Genomic DNA, 20,880 nt, shown 5'->3' with positions numbered 1-20,880 from the left:
GTGTGTCTGTCCTGTCCCCTCACCTCCCCCAAACAGTGTACAAAGAGTAGGGTATTCTAACTCCCTGAGAATCTTTTGATTTTATTACACTAACTAGTTAACTGATTTTTTCCAGATGAACACTGACCGTCACTCTGGCACACAGCTCGCCACTCTCCTCTGCCGCCGAGCGAGCAGAGCTCTCGGTACCGCATTAGCAGGTAGCGGCACATCACAGGCAAGTGAGAAACCCCACAGCTCTTGTAGGTGGTATTAAGTTTTGTAAGGATGATATGCTAAAAGATCTTGTAACAACGTGGACATTTCTGTTGCTGCCAGAAACTCGTAGCATGATACACTCTAGGTACATCATCTACACTATTGGGAGCAGTTGTGCACGCAGCAGCTTTTGAGATACGGAAGACAGATGCCTTTAACAGCTAAAAATTTAAGAGGATGCCACTTTGGCTCAGCAAATACAAGCAACATGAACTCCTGATCTGAAAAAAAACACAAGATTATCTCTATGGTTATGCCAGACAGCATTTCCAGCTTTCACTACGTAAATGCTGTGGAATAGCTGCAAGTATAGATAGGCTTTTCTTAACAAAAAAAAAAAAAAAAAAAAAGCACCACAAAAAAACCACCACCAAACACAACACACACACACACACAAAAAACCCACAACCATGGAAAAATCCCAAAAACTTGTCTCTTAGAGGAGAGGGAAGTCTCAGACAACAACTGGAACATCAGCATTAATGATAATAGAAAGACGGTAAAATATTTGCAAAAAAAACCCACAAACCCCACCTGCTAACCCCTAAAGAACCCACTGACAGAGGCACCTTAAGCTCAGCAGAGTGGTAACAGGCAGCAGATCCAGGCGTGGATGAACAGTGTGAACAAGGCGAGGTGTACATTTCCACAGCTGCAGCGTGCACAGCTGGAGCCGTGTGCCCAGCCAGGGCCTGGTGCCTGACGGCGCGTCGTGTGAAGACCTTGCAGCCTGTCTGCCAGAGAGCCAACACGTTTGGCGGTGGACTTTCTACTGATGCTATTAATGCCAGATTTTGCTTTTGAAGGCAAAAATCATTCATAGGGGATAGGTCCACTGAATACCAGTCTTGTAAATGTTAATTATGGGATGCACTATATACAACGGCCAGCAAGATGCTGTTGCATGTACAGCGCGAAAATTCTACAAGATGATGAACCTGGACTCTGCTGCAAGAGAGCCTGAACGACAAGAAGCAGGGCACGTGAAACAAACTGCTTTTGTAGGTACATCATTATTTAGATGCTTTTAATGACTTCAGAATATGTTTATGAGATCTGATCCTCTACAGTCACTGGGAAACCGGGTTTTCCTAAAGACAGAGCGGTAATGATCTCTTTTGACAATAATCATAATCGTTAACAGTGAAAGGATGTTACAGTGATTGAAAAGATTTCTATAAAGGAGTTCTTATCACCACAGCAGCATGTTAGAAACAATAATTCAAACCACAGATTGGTTCAAAAGCCCCTTTCCACTCCTCAAAAAGGGCAGACACCTAGCAAATAGAAAATAAGAGCCCTGAGAAATAAGCAAAAGAAACAATTTACTGGCAAATTGCAGCATTTACTGGTTGTGCCTAGAAATGAGAAACCTATTGACTTCTTGCCATTCCATCAGGAACGTGCATAACAGAGAGAGCAAATAGGTTTTGCTTTCAAAGGACCATGTTCTGGTTAAGGGTACCATTTCAAGAGATTTACATAAACCACCTTCAAAATTCTATTTTAAAATTAACCAAAGACTTGCTAGACAAGATTACTGCTCAATCAGCAGATTAAAAATTAATAACTGCTTTCCTGCTGTCTGCAGAGAGTACTTTTTGGAGGTTAAAGAACTACCTTGTACAGATACTCAGATTTTTGAAGAAACTTGGCAAACTTACTCTTCCAGGAGCTACAAATCTCTGCCTAAAAAGAAATTATTTCAGGCATCAGTCTCTGCCTCCGCTGTGCGTTTCTGAGCAGTGCCACTGAAGATGACTGGAACATGTCCCTAAGACACACTGAAATCTGGTAACAAATCCATTACTAGAACAGAACTAAAATGTTTATGAAATGTATGCAAGATGAGAAGCTTGTCCTTTTTTGTTGGCATGAAATACTTGAAGTCTAAGACTCCCGACAGAACTAAGGGGAAAATACCTCAGACTGGTGAGAACTGGAACAGTAGATGTAAAAAGCCTAAACCTGGAGAGCTTGGAGCAGTGAACCAGCTGCTCAGATTCATACAAGAAAGCCAACTGCTTTTTTTCCCCAAGATGATGAATCAGTGTTTTTGACCTTATGTATCCTCATGGCTTCAGAAGAAACTGGTATTCACGGGTCTGACTAGTCCTGTGGTAGTCGGAAAATGAGAACCTCCCAGATCATTTTGAGGACTGCACCTCAGCCAGCAGAAAGCAGCTCCTTTCTTCCAGCTATCAATGGAACCTCCTTCATCGCCTTACCCCTGCTCCTCTGCCAGTTTTCCTGTATCCTTTTTGAAGCAGAGACTGTAACTACATGAAGCATGCGAGATGCAGAGGCACCTTAGTTCCACACGCTTCCGCAAGAACCTTGCCTGTTTTGTTCTCCTTTCCTAAAATACTGAATATTTGCTCTGTCTGCTATTGAGCACTGCAGTGACATTTCCAAGGAACTATCATAAACACAAGTTCTCATTCTCAAGTGATAATGTCACCTCACACCTTCTCATATTAAGCATAAAGTTGGTGCTGGAGGTGGAGAAATTCCAATATGCATAGTTTTACATTTAGCTGAGAAATAAAAGATAATCACTCAGTCCCATAAAATTTTTCTGCAATTCTTCAGCCTGGCCTGAAGTTTCGTACTCCAGATCTCTGTGTTGACAGCAAAATCGATCATATCACTACTCATCCATTTTCAAACTGTAAATGTTTTGGGTTTATAATTTAGACCACTGATCCCCAGCACATGTCTTCTGTGGCCTCCAGCACCATTTATTTGTACTCTCCACTTCCCACCTTCTAACCAGTTTCCCCCAGCAAAGCCACAATCCTCCGTCCCACAGCTGCTTGGTTCCACAGCTGTCAGTGATAAACCTTGCCAAAGATTTTTTTGTAAAATTATGTTTATAACCACGTCTCCCTTGTTCACATGCTTGTTGACTCTTTCAGGGATCTTCTACAGTTTTGTGCATCATGACATCACTAGAAATACACCGAGAAACCTTACATATCTGGGTGCTCAACAACTCTATTCCCTGTTCTGGTTTCTGTTAATCTGTAGTTGATTTGTCAGGCATAGGGGTCTGCAGTTTTTTGATGTCCCCTTGAACCCCCTTCCATAACTGATGTCTTGTTAGCCACTTTTTAGTCCTCTGGTAACAAAGCAGAAAATAAGAATGGATGTCAGCAATGCAAATCAAAGATCCAAATCTCAGAGCAAACTGAGTCAGAGTAAACTATTGCATGCTGCGTGTATTACAGTATCGTACACTGATATCTGTGTCTTAACAGAACACACCATGAAAGGTTACTCATCCACTCTAAGGTGTATCAATTACATCATTAATACCAATAATTCCGAGATGTAACATCATCAGGAAAACTATGTTAAAGAACACGCTGGCATACATTCTGTGGAGCTGCTCTGGGAAACACAGGAGAAATTATGCAAAGTCAACTAACAAACAGTAGGAGTTTTACTATATTTAAGAGGATGCTCCTGCTTTCCAGTCAGTCTCCATAGCTGCAAAACACACATTGTCACTTGTATAACAGATCTTGTTTAATTTAACATAGAGCTCTCTTCCATCTAGCCATAATTAATTATCTTTGCTACCAACGTTTCTGTAGTATGGCACAAATGGCACATAAAATAAAAAATAGCAGCATGGTCAATCAGGTATCACGGAACCTTTTCATTTACCCATTCTGAAGATAAGTAATTTTCCTGGGGTTTTGCTCATTTTTGTTTGGCTGATTGTATCGGGGAAGTGAAATATTTCCTTGTTTTCTTGATTTTATTTTGCATTTATGAAATTTAAATACTGCAAATGTGCTAGTTTACTGTTGAAAGACAGGTTCTTCCCACAATAGTCTGGGAAAAAAAATCTTAAATAATGAAGACTTTGAACTTTTCACATGCTTCCAATAATGCACATAATTGGAGAATTTTGTAATTGCTACAACATGAATAAACTGATTCATTCTTTAAATATCCTCAAACACAAACTTAATTCCTCATTAGTAGCACATTCTAAGTTACCAACCAAAGCAACCTGTCCAGGATGTGCAGCTGAAATACCGCACCATCCACACTAGGAGCCTTCTTTTCATCCTTCCGTTAGAGCAAAATAAATACACAAAGCTACAGAGCTTCTCCTAGGGAAAACTTAAAGATTCTCCAATGTAAAATGAGTTCTTTATACAATCATCCCAACATGCCGGGACACAACTTTGTGCAGGGCCATTCCTAACTTGCCTGTACTGGCCAAAGTGCTAACTGCACTATTTTCATTCTAATCTATCCACTGAAAATTAGTTTACTAACAGGCTTAATCAAAAAGAACCCATCCTTACTTTACGCAGATTTTACTCGTTCAGTAAAAATAAGATCAGCACTAAAAAAAGTGCAGGGAAACTAATTTAAAGCCAACTTAGATGTTCTCAACATGCTGAATTACATTTGAGAATCCAAGTAGTGCACAAACAAAAACACTTCACAAACTACGTGTATGTATACATATGTATAGACACAAACACATTTTCACATACATACATACAGAGTATGTAATACTCAGGGACACATGCTCTGTACGTGTGTATATATATTTTATACAAACACACACACTGCAGGGAGTGTTGTCTTAAATACTGAGAAAGATATGTTGTAATACTTATTGTGCTTCTTTATCGGGATCAAAGCCAGAAGCAGCAAGCTACAAAATACAATGCAGAACTCCAACACAATAGGTATCTATTACTAAAGAATGATGTTCTAACCAACCAGAAGTCCAACTAAGTTTGACCAAGAACACAAAATGAGTATGAAGTGTCAGCAATAACAAGATCGTTCTAAGTTCGCTTTAGATACTGAAAAAAAGAAAGTTCCCCAGTCACAGCAGGCAGCCTATTTGGCTAGATCAGAAACACTGCAATTACAAAAAAATAAATGAGATTAGCAGTGGAAGTTGTATAAATAGTAACTACGAAAACAGGAGTTATGCAGCATGAAAAGACCTCTACATTTCTTTCTTCTGTGCAGCTCTTTTCTCAAGGAGCACACAAAACAGAATTGAGGTAAAGAGACACTATTTTTAACCTGATTTCTTAAGAGAATAAGGTTTATGCAATCTTGCTGTCTCTATAGCTGTCATTTACCACATACGTTTGCAGTAGCCTTTGAATATGTTCTCTCATTTCAAACCTGATTTTACAGACTTAGAGGAACTGGACACTTGAGAGCTCTACTTTTAATAGGGGGGGAAAGAAAAAAATATCTGTGGCTAGAGAAGGTAGACAGACACAAATTAATACCCCAACTGAGAGGAAGGCAGTTACAATCCAACCCTTTATTCATAGAGCCATATAGGTTAGAAAGACCTTTTATTCTGTCAGAGGGGCAGCTTTAAGCGTGCAGGTAGCTCTAAACCAGGCACAGAACACCTTGCAATTCACGCTGTCAGAGGGAAGGTAAGAGGGTGTTCACAGCAACGTGTGCATGAGGAGCAGGGGGTGGTATAAAGGGATGTAGGTCAAAAATCCACGGGAAACTTAGTTTTACTGCTTCTGAAACTGCCTGTTACTTTTCAACATTAGCAGCCTCTTGAGCATCATCCAGAGGCCATGATGAAAGCACATTTTAATCACTTTTCCTGGCACATTTCTAACAGTACTTCCAAAGCCACCTCCACTAATATTAAATAAATTGTCTTCATAGTCCCAAGCCACATTTTAGAAGAGGATACACTGAAAGTTTTGCTGCAGGCCACAGTAAGTTCTCTGGCAAACGGTCTCAGCCAGAAGGTCCCCAGCTTCTCAGCCAGGACTTTATTCCTCACTTGTGCAGAGCACCCAAACGTACCAGCGGCTGGTTCCACAGGTGTCGGCACAGCCTGCGACCCTCGCTGAAGCTCCGTGCTCCCTGCACACCCATTTCACAACTTTTGCTTAAACGTCTTTCTCTGCTGCTTCTTTTTACCATTAAGCCGTGACGAGCAGGAACAGAACCAAAATTCTGCTGCGTTGAAAAGAGCTTATCAGAAGTAGTTAAGATACCTCCTCGCTGTCCCACCTCCTTAATGCAGCAGCTTTTAAACCGCACAAGAAGCGAGCACACTGCCAGCGGCTGCGCTCGCTTCACAGCTCTGGCTTATTTGCCTGAACACCCCATCTCCTTCGAGCTGAATATAAAAAACTCTACATACAATTAGCACTGCCTAATGACATGACGGTCTATCACAACAAACACAAAACAAGCAGTAGAACACAAGCTCCAGAGAACTCAGAATTTCCAGTCTTTCTTTGAAACCTAGAGCATAGAAGGTATTTCACTCTTTTCTGTACGCACTTGCATCACGTTCTGGAGAAGCTTTTTTCCAGCTGACAGGCTCAGCCAACAAACACTGTGCCATCACAGAGGGGCTGAGGCTGGAAGGGATCTCTGGAGGTCATCTGGCCCAACCTCCCCGCTCAAGCAGGGTGATCGGGAGCAGGCTGCCCAGGTCCACGTCCAGTCAGCTTATGGGTATCTCCAAAGAGGGAGACTCCACAATCCTCTTCCCTCCAGGGCCTTATCCCAAGGGACTCTACCAAGCAGACCTTTGGACAGGCCAGACTCCACCCTCCTGAAGTTCAGGGTTGTGAGCCTGATCTTTGCCCTTCCTCCTTTCAAGATCCTAAACTCCACTACCTCATGGTCCCTACAGCCAAAGCCCCCTCTGAACCTCACATCCCCAGCAACCCCCTCCTTCACAAACACAAGATTTGGCAGAGCACCTGGCCTTGTTGGCTGCGCTGACATTTGGAGGAGCGAGTTGTATCAATGTGCTTCAGAAAACTCCAGTTGCTTATGCCCTGCTGTGTCGTGCCTCCAGCAGATACAGAGGTGGTTGAAGCACCCCATGAAGGCCAGGGCCTGCAAACACGATGCTGCTCCAATCTGTCTGCAGAGCACCTCGTCCACTTGTTACTCCTGGGCAGGTGGCCTACGCAGACACATGCTGCAGTGTCACCCACGCCAGCCTGCTCTTTAACCCTCACTCCGGCCGTTCGTCATCCATCCCCAGGCAGAGCCCCAGGCACCCCAGCTGCTCTTGCACATACTTTACCCCCTCATTTTCCTGTCCTGTTCTTAAGGAGTCCGTACCCCTCCCCCCGCAGCGCTCCAGCCACGCAAGCCATTCCACTGCACCCCCATCCATTTCCACATCTCCCAGCCCGCCTGCAGCCCTGTGACCGCGCACAGATCTCTGCGCCCGCGGTTGCTCCCCACACGCTTCAGAGAGGTGCCCCAGGGCACGCTGATCTCCCAGAAATGGTGCTGGATTTCTCCATAGCGGTGCCTTGGAGGCACTTCCTTGCTGATGTGCAAACGCTAGAGGTGACCCTGCTCAGGCCCGTTTTGTTGCTTTTGTGATGCCTTTCTGCCACATCACTGCACAGTGTTTGCTCACCCGCCCCGTCAGTCACTCCCTCACAGGGCTGTTAGTTGCTCTCTCCCTCCCACATCATTCCTAGCCCACAGCCCTGACAAGGCCAAGGACACCTTTGTTCTGCCTCAAGGAGGTGGATCCCATCTCTCCCAGGTAGCCCCCGCAAACAGGGTCCCATGGTGCAGAGCCCAAAACCTGTTGCCAACACCAGCGGCAGAAGCAGCTGCTGCCGTGCACTGCGGGTGCCCTCCTCCCAGCACCCCCTTCCCCCCACCGGCAGGAGCAAGGGGACACCACCCAAGGCCACCAGGACCCTGACAACCTCCCCCAGCGCTCTGCAGTCAGTGCACATGCAATGCAATACACACTGGCTTGTACGCAAAACTTATACATCCATTATTTCAACAATTCACTGACCAAACACCTAGGGACCTTAGCTACACAAGGACTCTACACAAACAAGTCAGAACAGCGGTTAGAACAAGGGGCATGCACAGAGTACCCTGCGTGGGGTTAGTACCATCACTGAGTGCAAAACGCTGTTTGAACCCATATCCGAGATGAACTCTGGCAGTAAGACAACACCATGAAATCTTAGGTTGAAATGAAAGAAAACCTCAACCCTCAGTAGGGTGACAAGAATTCTAAAGTTTTCGTTATTTCGCTGGGTAAAAATTAACTTCAAGGAAACAAAACTCATTAAGAGAGCACTATGTAATGATTAAACTTCAACTGCAGAAAATTAAATATTCTGAACACCATTTAAAAGGGCATAATAATGGAAATTAAGTGCCAAAAATTCCAAGTGCTCATGCAATTTATATCTAATTTAACTTTGAAATGAATCCAATGACTTCCAAAAGATGAGTTTTGTTCTTAATTTCTTTGCATTAGCCACAGTAAAAAACCCAAACCTTAAAATCTGTTTGGAAAATTATACAAGTTATATCCACCCTCTTATAAAACCATTTTCTCATCTTTTACTTGGTATAAAAAAAAAAATCACTAAAATATTAATACAAAAGTGTAGCAGCAAGAATAATTTTCAGATGTAATTATTCTTAAATACCAGTTAATTAAAAGACAAAGCAATTTTTAAAAGCTAGAACAGGAAGCTAATATACTAAAGTAGTGCTACAAAGCATGTACAACGAGCAGGTGGAAAACATTTACTTCTGAAAGTTGTCACTGTTCATCTAAAATAACCAGCCAACCCTTAAATGGGCCTTATTGAAATAACTGAATGAAAAGCTTGTTAGGAGAATATAGACAAATTATACAGTTCTGTGAATTAGTTACAATCGAGAATGCAATGTAACGCTAAATATAAATACGAGAACCAAGAGACACACAAAAACCAAACCAAGCGATGTGGACTCTGCTCCTGGTTTATTCTGTGACCTTAAGACGCCTCCCTCTCTCTGCTCAGTAAACATTTCTATCATATAAAGCTTTCAAGTGCTTTACAAAGCTCTCTTATGAGCATTACACAAATTCTTTTTTGTGTATGCACTTTTATACACACTTAAAAAAATCAATACGTATTTTTAAAATATTTAAGTACTGCAAAACCACTTTTTATACAAAAGATGTTAAAAAAAAGATTCACTGAGTTGTTCTTCAGAAAGAAAAAGGAGTAATAAGTTTTCTGTAAAAAAGGATAGAAACTAAATCCTGCTTTGAAAATTTTCCAGTCTCTCCCCTGATTGTATTACAAACTGTCCCCAGTAGTCAGCCCAATTCTACATAGTTTGCTCTCCATCTCATATTAGGCAAAACAGACTGTATAAACCCATTAATTTTGTTAATTTAAACAGTCTAAAGCTCTTCTGTGAAAGTGAAGTTCCTCAAATATGCATCAGGACACTTCAAAGTAAAGCACGGCACAGGCCAAACGCCTTCCCAGGTCCACGTGGAATTTGAAGCAGCCTCCAAAGAGTTAGGAGCTTCCCTGTGCTACTTTTTTTTTCTTTTTTCTCCTCAATCCAGGTAACCATAGTATCTTGCATGTCAGAAATGGCATATGTGCTAGGTGTAGCCTCTGTTAGAGATACTGTCTCCTGGAACCTGGGCTTTTTTTGCTAAGTCTTTATCTCATCTACAAAGACCATTTGTATTAGTCCACACTGGTTACAAGAACAGTGAGAGAACACATCGGTGATGATCATAGCATATTTCAAAAGGCACTTTGCATTTCTGGAATCGCTGCAGATAGATCTGATACTGTCAAAAACAGGTTTCAGGCAAAATATTATTTATCTGATACTGTCGATACGTGGGTTTTGTGCCATGTTATATTTATATTCACCGCAAGACAGTGTATGCCAAAATCCAGAAGCCAAACAAAAATGACAATATACCAACAACGGGCTCCTCGGCATTATCGTTTCCCCTTCTCACTAGCAGACCTTCCACTCCTGTATTTTACGTCTTCACGCACCTGGCTGTAGAAGTGATAATTCTGCTGCCCTGCATCAAAAACATTAAAAATTCTGGAGAACACCTGTAGCTACAGTACTAACAAGCCTGACTCAGTGAAGGCAATTCACACAAAGACAGAAACTTCAGTCATGCCATTACGATGCTGGACTGTTGAAGCACAGTGGTCAAACTATTGAGGACTGCTCAGTACAAAGGTACGATTATCCTAACTGAAGTACCTACCTACCTAATAGATACTCCCACAAAATCTTTGGTCTGGATATGAAAAGCTACACTTCAGAAACCACAGTAAGACCCATCAACATATTAAGCAATAAAACCCCAGCTTGTCAGCGTGACTCACATAGGCTGATCACAAAAAAAAAAAAAAAAAAAAAAAAAAGAGTAAGCCTTTTACAGCAGGAGATCTGGGGCAACTGCAGCTAAGGATCACCAGACCTACTGCCTTAGTCACAAACTGCCCTGGATTCCTTACCCACAAACTGCTACACCTCCAGGTTTGGACAATTCTTGCTGATGTAAACTGTACTACTTATTCATGTCACCAAGAAAACTGCCATTCTGTATTGATCTATAGCTTCTCAACTCCTCAGTCTACATTCTGACCAAACAACTTCAGAAGCACAAATACTAATTTTCAACAGTCCCTCCAATCCCTTAGCTGATTATTTTTCACATCTTGTTCTTTGCTGTTAGCTGTGCTCAGTACTTTCGCATTGCTTGGCCCACTCAATTTCATTCTACATGTTAAATCCATCAGTAGCAAACTCAAGGTATCTAAATACAGTAATCTGTAGTTAAAATTAAGTAGTTTTGACAACTACATGACCATACCGTTCACCTTCACCTGCAAAAGACATTTTGAAAAGCAAGATTCTCCGCATGTTCTCACTGAAACGTTGGAGGGCTGTTTTAAAAAGCAGTAGAGCCTTTTGAAATCCCCAATTCAGTGCTGTCCTTCGGGAAACAGCCCTAACCCAGCAGGGTCAAGGGGGTCCAATATTCCACACACAGCTTCAGTCAAAACTGGTTCTGCAGTAGACCCTGAACAGGAACACCTTCTGGGGAAGGATCTGCTACCCGAGAGATTCAAACAGCGATACAGCTCCATGCCGTATCACTCGTGCATCTAAAGCAGTTGTTCACTCTTTGACAAGAGTAAATTTCATCCAGTCATCATTAATACTCAAAGCAAAATTCCAGCCTCTGTGACCTACCCACAGCACGGCACATACAGCTGCAACTCCTCCCTGCTATGAGGGCAGGTGTATGACTGACTTTTTTATTTGGTTTTATGAGCTAACTAAACTCAGATTATAATTTAAAAGATTTAGCTGATGTAACCACTAGAGCGCTATTGTCCTGGATGCTCCTTAATTACATGGCCTGTGTTTGTCTTCTGGCCTTAACCATCCCTGGTTGCTAACTTCATTTTTGGGCACAAAACTAAGCAGACTGCAGGAAACAACGTTTCTGCCGTACCAGTTAGAAGTACAGACTGAGAAAAATGCCTGGCAGTAACAGTAGGAAATTGGCATTGCCCAGACTAAAGAGGGCAATGAATCACATGGCCAACCAGGAGTGGAAAGGACAAGACCAGAAACAGCAATCCCCATAGCAGAAGCTGCCACAGAATCAAAAGCCTAGGCCAGTATCTCAGTGTGAATGTTTTACAAGGTAAATGAGGCAATTACTTCAATGAACTCCTAGTTTTTTAGGCCCATTAAAAACATTTTGAAAAGAGCGTGGTAATTTGATAATTTGAAAATTTTAGCAACAGGTCATTTCTTCCCCCCTTTCTTCAATCCACCTTTTTAACATTTAAAAATATCTTGTGACACACTAGCACATCCCATTCTTTGAATGGAACCTGACAAGGTCAGGCTCTGCTTTGAAGATGCACTTGGTGCTGTTCCATGTGCTAACAACAAACTCACTCTGAACCCATACCACTAAGCTGAAGAAATCCTTAAAATAATATTTCACTGGATAACAACTTAAAAAATTAACACCCCAACACCAGGAAAAAACATGCAATAGCGTTGGTGTTCATGAATACTTCCTGTGCACTTTCAGCTTACTGTTTATTAAAAAGACTTGTAATCCTGGTTGTCTTTTCTTTTTAATATAAATCATAATACCAACTAAATGCCATATAAATAACTGCTATCAGATACAAGAACACATAGGACCACATCATCATCATCTTTACCTCTTTAATTTTGTTCCTCTTCTCTCGCACATCCGGGTCTGCTGGTTCTCCACTGTTTATCCCTATAAGATTTGGTAAAGGAACAGGGGGCAATGGCTTGCTGTCTTTCTTTTTCAACTCTTGCACTACTTTGTTCTTTTCTGTCTGAATCTCAGCTTTAATCTCATCACGTGATTTCTTCAGTTTCTCCTTCGCCTCTTCCAGAGCCTTTTCATGATCTGCTCGGATCTTATTTCTCAGACGTTCCTCTTCTTCTCTGGAGATACAAATGCTAGTCAGCATCTCATTACTAAAAACACATTGCTTATAAACAAACTGCAGCTTCAAAACAGAAGGCACATCCCAAGCTGGTTTACTCAGAGTAATTCCAGCGATTCAGACCAGTTACTGAATTGTGTTAGTGCGCATACACTATTTTCGCCAGGAACCCCAAAAGAACAAGAGCATACACATCAGCAACACTATTGTACAAAAATGTGTCGTAGGGGTTTTCTAGATTATCTCCCAGCATCTTTGCTTTTCTGCTCAAGACTTCAGAGAGGAAAAGCCCTACATCCTGTGCTTCAGCCGCAGGATGCATGCAGAGGCAGATATAGCAATCATTCAGTTTTTTAAGGAAAAAAGATCAGAAGGGCTCTCACTTGCCTTCTGCACAATAAATACATCGCATGCAACTTGAAAAGATCTGAAGTAACTACTAAAAAAATATAAATTGTGGCCACTCCTTTTGTTAACAATGAGGTGTGAGATGCAAAAGCTGCAAACCCCACCACAGCATGTTTTGTCTTGAATTCAGAACTCATTGTTCCAGTCAGGACGGCCCACAAACCTCAAGTTAAATGCAGAGTTAATTATAAAGCCTTTTAGGAACATTAAGAGCTTTTAGTAAAGCCTGATTTTGAAACTCACAGTCAACAAAACAAACAACATCTTGGCTTTAAGCACAATCTTCCATCACAATCTTTAATGATCAGCAAAAGTTTTGAGACACACACAAAATGAAAGAATGCTGTTTTAAAGCCTGGGTTAAACAAGAGGCTATTCTAACAACAGACAAAAATGTTATTCAGGACATTCCAGTCCTAAAATATTTCAAGGCATCGGAAAGATACACATCAGGCTCTCAATACAACACAACCTATTCAAGCTTCCTTCAGCGGAGACATTCAAGACCTGCCTAGACATGACTGTGCACCCCGCTCTCGGGGAACCTGCTTCAGCAGGGGCTGGGCTAGATGCTCTCCCGGTCCCTCCCAACCCCCACCATTCTGTGAGTCTTTAAAACATAGCTGCTCAATGACGAACATAAACCAAAACAGTTGGAGGGATCTAAAATAAGCACCAATTGCAGAAAAAAACAAAACCAAACCCACCAACAAAACACCACACTCCCTCCCAGTTTCCTCCCCCAGGCAAAAACACTTTTTCCTCAAAGAGTATGAAGACGACAATGGATAATGGAAAGATGACAAGCAGCAATCCATGTAAGAAATATCAAGCTTGGCCTAACTGCTTTTAGGAGGAACTGAGCCCCTTGATCCATACCACATTTTTTCCAGTATACTGAAAATATATGGGTGAAAAGGAGCAACCACCGTCTGATACAGAGTTCAGCTGGAGGGGACCTACAGTGACCACCTACTCCAACTGCGACTAAACGCCAATCCAAAACTTACAGAAAAAAACAAACACAAGATTGACAAATGATAACCAAACACTGACAACAGAAACAGCAATGTATCTACACATTTAAAATGTGATTTTTTTCCTACAACAGTTACTAAAAGTATTTGACAAAATCTATGATAAACCAACTAACACTTCCAGAGATTCAAACAAATTTTACGGAACTCTGCACGGGTGCTATGCTGGAATATCTGGTTATATCGACAGATCGCACTGCGCTTTGCAAGTATAACAGAACTATTTTTATTAATCTCACAGATCATGTCGTGTCTATTACAGAGCACAGCTTCACCTTTACAAATAAAGGTCAAAGAACGAAGCTGGTAATGAATAACTGGCATAGAGTTATGACACAATAGTATCAGAGCAATCCCACCAGACTGGCCCATTTTGTGCAAGGTTTATGACTTGTTACAGTCCTCTGCCTAAGGAGAGCTGATTTTAGGTCCAAGTGCAATAAATCAAGCTTTTAGTTCTGGAAATTCACAGTTCAAACCCCCAGTGCACTAGCCCTGACTGCTCTCATAACATCCAGTGTATTTTTAAGTTAAAATTTATACAGCTCTTTTCTGCAGTCTTTAGCTTGAGCTCAAGAGCTGAAAAAGAGAGACTTTTTTTTTTTTAGGCACACATTTTATTCTCAATTTGACTAAGTCTGACACTACTCGATGTCACCCAGAAAATAACTTCCCAGTTTACAGGCCAATGTGCATAGTGTGCTGGGGGAAAACCACTGCACTATAGCATTTGTGCTTGCAGCAAAATGCGTTGTTACACAGGGTGGTTTATTAGCCCTTACATTTTTCTGAAGTGCTATTAGGCTTGCATTTAAAAAAATTATAGCAGCATTATTACCTTTCAATATTTCAGTACTAGAGATACAATGCAGAGGTTTTAATGGATGCACTGCCTGAAAGGCTTTTAAACTGAATTTCTTCAGCCGCTTTTCTCAATATGACCCACATCACATTCATATTTCTCCAATAAAAAACAAAGGACTGAGCTCCTCACTTTGACTATCAAATCCGAGCTCATTAATACTGTTTAAGAGTAACAGTGCTTCTCTCTCTCAACTGTCCAGCAAAGAAACAACTTTCAAAGTGTCAAAACATTATTCTAAAGAGAGAAAACACAAGTAATGCCGTTTAGGGTAACTCTTCTACTGTGACCCACTTATGGGGAAAATAACTTTTCATATTCCTGCAAAAGTTACCGACATTCTGTTGTGGCAGTGATGTGTTCAACCCAGTAACAAAAGCAGCCGAACATTTCTATCGGCTGAAGGATCTGAATCCACACATCTGTGGGCTGGAACGCTTTCCCAGGGCTAGCAGAGGGCTCTGCCGAGCTGCAGCTAGAGAGAATGAGATCGCCAGAACGAGACATCATTCACCACAGTCATGTTCTCACCAAGAGACAGCATGCTGTACGGGAGCCAAGGAGATGGCTTGAGAATGAGGAATGTGTTACTGAACATTTCAGAATCAAAATACTTCAGTGTGGAGTATGTATTTTGGAGGCATGTTTCTCATTTTCAAAACTCAGTTTCTGGAGGCAAGTGACAGCCTTTACCCTCTGACTGGATCTACTCACATTTTGCCAATAGATACTGAAATCCTTTTTGCAAAAGATCAACTACCACTGAAAAACATGAATTTTTAGAAAAACCGGGTAACAATGTATCTCAGACTTTAATAAATAGACACCCAAGGCACATCCACATTAACCTAATTTGAAGATGATGCTTTACAATGAGTGTGCTTTATTCATAACCAGAAATGTTTTTGCTAAAACCCATGGTTAACATGCATGCCCCCAGAAACAATCCCTCTGCGTAGAAAAGATCAACAGCGTTTGAGTAGCTAGAAGTGAGCCTGACTCCCTAAACTGAGTCACTGGTGATGGGCTTTGTGCACCATCAAGATCAAATGCCATGAAGATTTTGCCTTTACCTTTCCTTCAATAAATTTTCAGTCCCAGGTGCTGCACACAACAGTAACAATAAAAGCTCTGTCACTCTAGCAACTTCATTTATTTCTAGATTCAAATGGCATGAAACAGCCATAAATTGGAAAACAAGTTTTGAACTCACGTCTGTCTACACTGCAGGAACCACTACATAAACATACAAAAGCTGTTGATTTCTACAGCACTATAACCCAATTAGACTCATTAAGGAGGTCTGAATGACAGTTTACTTTCCTTCAGTCACTCAGCAGAACACCTAAGTGTTTGAAGAAAGCACACAGACTCAATAGAGATGAAAAATTCTAGCACTAACTGTATGATCAACTCCAAGTCTTCCAGGAAGTGACATTTGGAGACAAAATAAGAAAACAGTAAGATGAAAAGAAAGGTCAACAGGTATTTGAGGGAGTTTACAAGAGGTACTACAAGAGCTTCTTCTGCAGACACATATTCTCTATGCAATTACCAATGATAGACAACATGAGCTACAGGAAATGTCATATTCTACACTCCAGCTGAAGATCTACTTTACAAATATATTGAAGTATATGAGCCTAACGGAAGAAAAAAAAATAAAATCACACCCCTAAATACCAATACCACGTGTTTCTTCTGAGTTCTTAAGCAACAAGAACTAAGTGAAAATACAGAATAAAGATAAGAGGATGAGAAGATTGCAAATGTGTGAGCAGCTGCCACCCCCCGCTCCCCCCAAGTGACACCCAAACACCAAGCAGCTCTCCATCCAGCATGAGGCAGGCAGGCAGTTTGATGCATGCAGATAGCACTACATTCACATACTCGGAGTTAGAGACCTCAGAAAGCATCAATCTAAAAATGTAAGATTGGAAAGAATCCCAGCATAAACTCATATACCAAAATGTGTCAGCTTCCCTATCCAGTACCCACCCCCGCCTTCTAGGCAACATAAGCAAGGTCTTAAAATACACAGTATTTTGAGTAAACCTTCAAAATCCTTACCTAACAGAAAGCTGCTGCTTCCTTTAGTCACCCCAACCGTATATTCTGAAGTCTCATGACAGACGTTCAAGTACCACAAAACTACAGCAGAAAGTACTTTAAAAACAACATTATTTAAAAGAATCTGCGATTAAACTATTTTTGCCAGCAAGACCATAAATAGACCAATTAGAATCTGAAACTAGAAACAGGTGCAAGTTTTTTAAACAATCGCTGCAATTAACTATTGCAGCTGCTTATGCAGGAACAGCATCTACTCTCAAAGCACCCACGAACCGTCTAAATGTTATTCAGAAAAGACCATAAATTATAACGCTTGATAACCAAATCATTAACCGAAAATTACTGTGCTCTAATTATGCACACAGTAGTGAGCCTTCTGAACTTAATGGCTGCTAAAGCTTCACTTACCAAGACAATGACTTTTAACATGTCTCTCCTATCTGCTGTGACAACAGGCTCTTTAGAAGCTGAATTGCAAAAAACAAACCCACCCAAAAATGCTTTCAAACTTCTTGATAAGATTCAAGCTCCAAAAGAAATAAAAATTAGAATGGAGTCAAGAAAAGAAAAACTGGCCAACAGCAGCTGTTCTCACACTAAATAGCAGAGCACTGGGTCACCACAGCAAAAGGACAACCAGTTTATTATCATTTGGATTTTCAGCAGATGGATAGACAAGAACTGTTAAAGCACATAAATATTTGTGTAAGTCTGTCATCCAGAAATAAATCCCTGTGGCAACACTGAACTTTTAACCTTCTGCCAAGTTTAATCTTCAACCAGAGGCTACTGTCAGAGACACGGTGAAACAAAATGATAGGTGATAATTTTTAAAAAAAATAATCTTTTGAGAGTCAGCACCTAAAAAACATTTCGCATTAACTACAAAAGTTGGCTTTCCCTCCAATCTTACAGCATACACGATTTTAAAACATGCACAAATACTACAATTCCGTGTTCTGGTATATGGAGAATATACATTCACAACACACAAGAACACTGGAGATGTCTGTGTGCGTGTATGTATATATACACATACACAATTCCCCTCACCACCCACGGTATTAACCCAAGTTGCAGATTCCTCAAGTGGGTTTTTTTAGACAAAGGTGACAGTAGAATTTATTTCTAGCAAGTGGTTAGATTTGTGTTCATGATGAGTACTGCTCCTCAAATACAAGGAGCATGACACAGAGTCCTTATTCAAGTCCTCTTACCCCTCTCCATCCAGCTTCAGAAGTTTTCCCTCTTGCCATCATGCTTCCCCTTGACCTTTTCCACGTTTGTTTCCTGCCTTCCCTTACTATTATCTGCACCAACTCAGGCTCCACCAGCTTGCTTCCTCAGGCTTCTGCAAAGGCACAGCCACCACTGTGAACACCAGCCCTCCTTGCTTTCGTCATGCAGCTTCTTTGGACCCTGCTAGGGAGAGGAGATTCTCACACGGGCATTCTCCTTTAATCCTAAACACCCTCCTTTAAATCCCACATAGGCTTCCCACACACAAAACTTCCTTCCACTTCTGCGCAATGATGCCCTAACTGATCTCTTTTGCAGGCAAGTCTTAGACCAAGGATCTGGGCTCTCAGAACCTCACCCTCGCTGCCCTCAAAAACTCCCACCTCGATGCTGGAAGCTCACAGATCCTGTTCCAGATCTGTCCTTTCGTCTGGACCAAACCTCTGGCTCTGACATTGTTTTCTAGCTGGGTGTCACCTCCAAGCCAAAGGAACTGGAACTTAATGTTTAATCTTCCTCCCACATCTTTTGTTCAGCAGTGGAAAATTCCCCATTGCCCAGATTGCCAGTGCCTGGGCACACTTCCCATTTCCTAGAACTTGATGACACCCAAATTTCTCTGCTTAGATTCCATATTTTAAATGCAGCCTTTCTTAACCCATACAGTTAGAAGCCTCAGAGCTTGATCTTGTTCTGTTCACCCAGCAATTCTGTTCAGAAGACAAGCCACTTAATTATTTGCATCCTTGCACTGCCATTCTGGTGGAGTTTTTTCCTGCAAAAATGGTAATTCATTGTATATATTTTTCTAGGCATAACAGAAAGAAAACAGCCACTTCTAGATGTTCGATATGTTAAAATCCACAGATCTCCATGCTGATCATTAAGGGCCACTGCTGCTTGTTACTCTGGTATCCATCTCTACCCAGTTTTCCTTTGTCTTGTAATTTAGGCAGGGCCTTTGGAAGCAGCTCTGGAATGAGGACAAGCAAAACCCTTGGGGAATACATTTAGACAGAATTTCAAAACCACACAGAACTTGCAGAAGGGAGTGGAGAGCTGAAGCACATCCCTTATGCATGAAGAGCAAGTCCTCTGCAAAACTGAAAGCCAAAGAACTCCTTAGTATTGCTAAGTATTTTTGTAATAAGATTTTTGGAACATAGTCAGAATCTTCCTAAATCATCTGAAGGTAATACAGCCAATTAAATACTTCATTAGTGAAGTGCATTAATAAGATATCTCTTGTTTTCTTTCACAATGATAATCAAACATACAAAATGTAGCTTCTAGTTAAGAACCAAACAACACAGATTCCATTATCAAATGCAGAACATTTATAACTTTGAAGGATTAAAAAAAAAAAAAAAAAAAGGACAGGCAGGCAAGGGGTCATCCTTCAGGAATTATTTGCTTCCTGTGTTATACGCATTAACATGAACAGAATTGGGAGAGTTTATCTTGAGATTGTCATGCGCTGTGACCATTAGCAAGGCATTTGTTCAGGAGGGTACCAAGGTCAAATCAATGGCTTCCTTGGGACCCTTAAGCACCGTCACAGCTGGCACAGCTTCGGTTTTACTGGTGAAGAAAGGTGGATGCTTTCTACATTCTAACAGTTGCACTCGTATCAGCAGCCAGGCACTTGCTCACGAACACTAAGAAGGATCACTAGAAACTGCGTAAGCATTTAGAGCTTACATAACATTTCTTAGTTTTGTAGTTACAGTATCAGCTGAAACAGCTTTTCAGACGAATCAGATCAACTCTTTCATTAAGAAATATAATACTTTGACTACAACAACGAATGCAACTTTCATTAGTGAGGAGCAAACAAAAAACATAAGTTGCATGTAACGGTTGCACAAGTTTTCAACTACGTGTAAGCGAAGTCATTCAGTTTTTAGTGTCTTAATGTCACTCAGGTACAAAACCACTTTGTTAGGAAAAGCAATAGACGCATAAAGTTCAACAATGTAGAGTTTTCAATCACTATAGCTATCAAACATCTCATTTATATCCTTTTGCTTATACGATGTAAAAGAGTACAATTATATTTGTTTTAAGGCATTAACATATAATAAAAGTAGACATTATTTCAGAATTTTTGCTGATTAAAGAAACTTCATTTAACAGCTGCAGCTAATTACTTCTGTGCAGAATATTAAGCCTCTACAGCACAACGTCTTAAGTTTGATTGTCAAAGCACTTACAATGCTAATAATACAGAGAAAAAAATACTTTGTTTTTTAGGAATCAATCTTCCTTCTAAAAAAGGATACTGAAAAGCCTAAGTCTTACGAAAAGTCAATGAAATTTAGGATCTCTTCATGTTTTATCAAGAAACCCGAATGTTGCTATCTGCCCTGTGCAAAAGAATTTTAAACAGTATGATGCTGGAAGGCAGGAAGCTGACTGGAGCATTGGATCTTCCTTTCCAATTAGCACCCCAATGAGACAGATATTTCTTTTTAAATAATAAAGATGCTTTGAAGAACTTTACAAGGAGTGAAAGATACATACTGACAACAGAAATAAGAAACAGAAAAATAAATCAGTATTGAACAAGAGAACTGGGTAGGATAAGAAGTTAGAAATTAGCAAGGTAGAAAAGAACAAAGATCTGGAAACAGAGTTTATTTTTATGCAGACCTCAAACAGCACCAAAAACTACTAGGATATTTTTTATTCA

At 40.9% G+C, this 20,880-nt stretch overlaps 1 protein-coding gene across 3 annotated transcripts in view; it reads right to left on the bottom strand.

Annotated features, from left to right (window-relative positions):
- MAN1A2 (mannosidase alpha class 1A member 2) overlaps positions 1 to 20,880 on the bottom strand; it is a 144,288-nt gene that overhangs the window by 102,641 nt on the left and 20,767 nt on the right. For all 3 annotated transcript variants that reach the window (XR_005827949.1, XR_005827950.1, XM_040594493.1), the window contains exon 2: positions 12,312 to 12,567. Coding sequence is in view for 1 of the 3 variants with exons in the window: in XM_040594493.1 (XP_040450427.1) it covers positions 12,312 to 12,567 (256 nt within the window). In the remaining 2 variants the exon portion in view is untranslated. The remainder of the gene's footprint in view (positions 1 to 12,311; positions 12,568 to 20,880) is intronic.

Source organism: Falco naumanni, chromosome 5 (assembly GCF_017639655.2).
Source record: "Falco naumanni isolate bFalNau1 chromosome 5, bFalNau1.pat, whole genome shotgun sequence".
NCBI lineage: Eukaryota > Metazoa > Chordata > Aves > Falconiformes > Falconidae > Falco > Falco naumanni.
The sequence above is the reverse complement of the archived record's forward strand: the minus strand, read 5'-3'. Positions and strand labels throughout refer to the sequence as shown.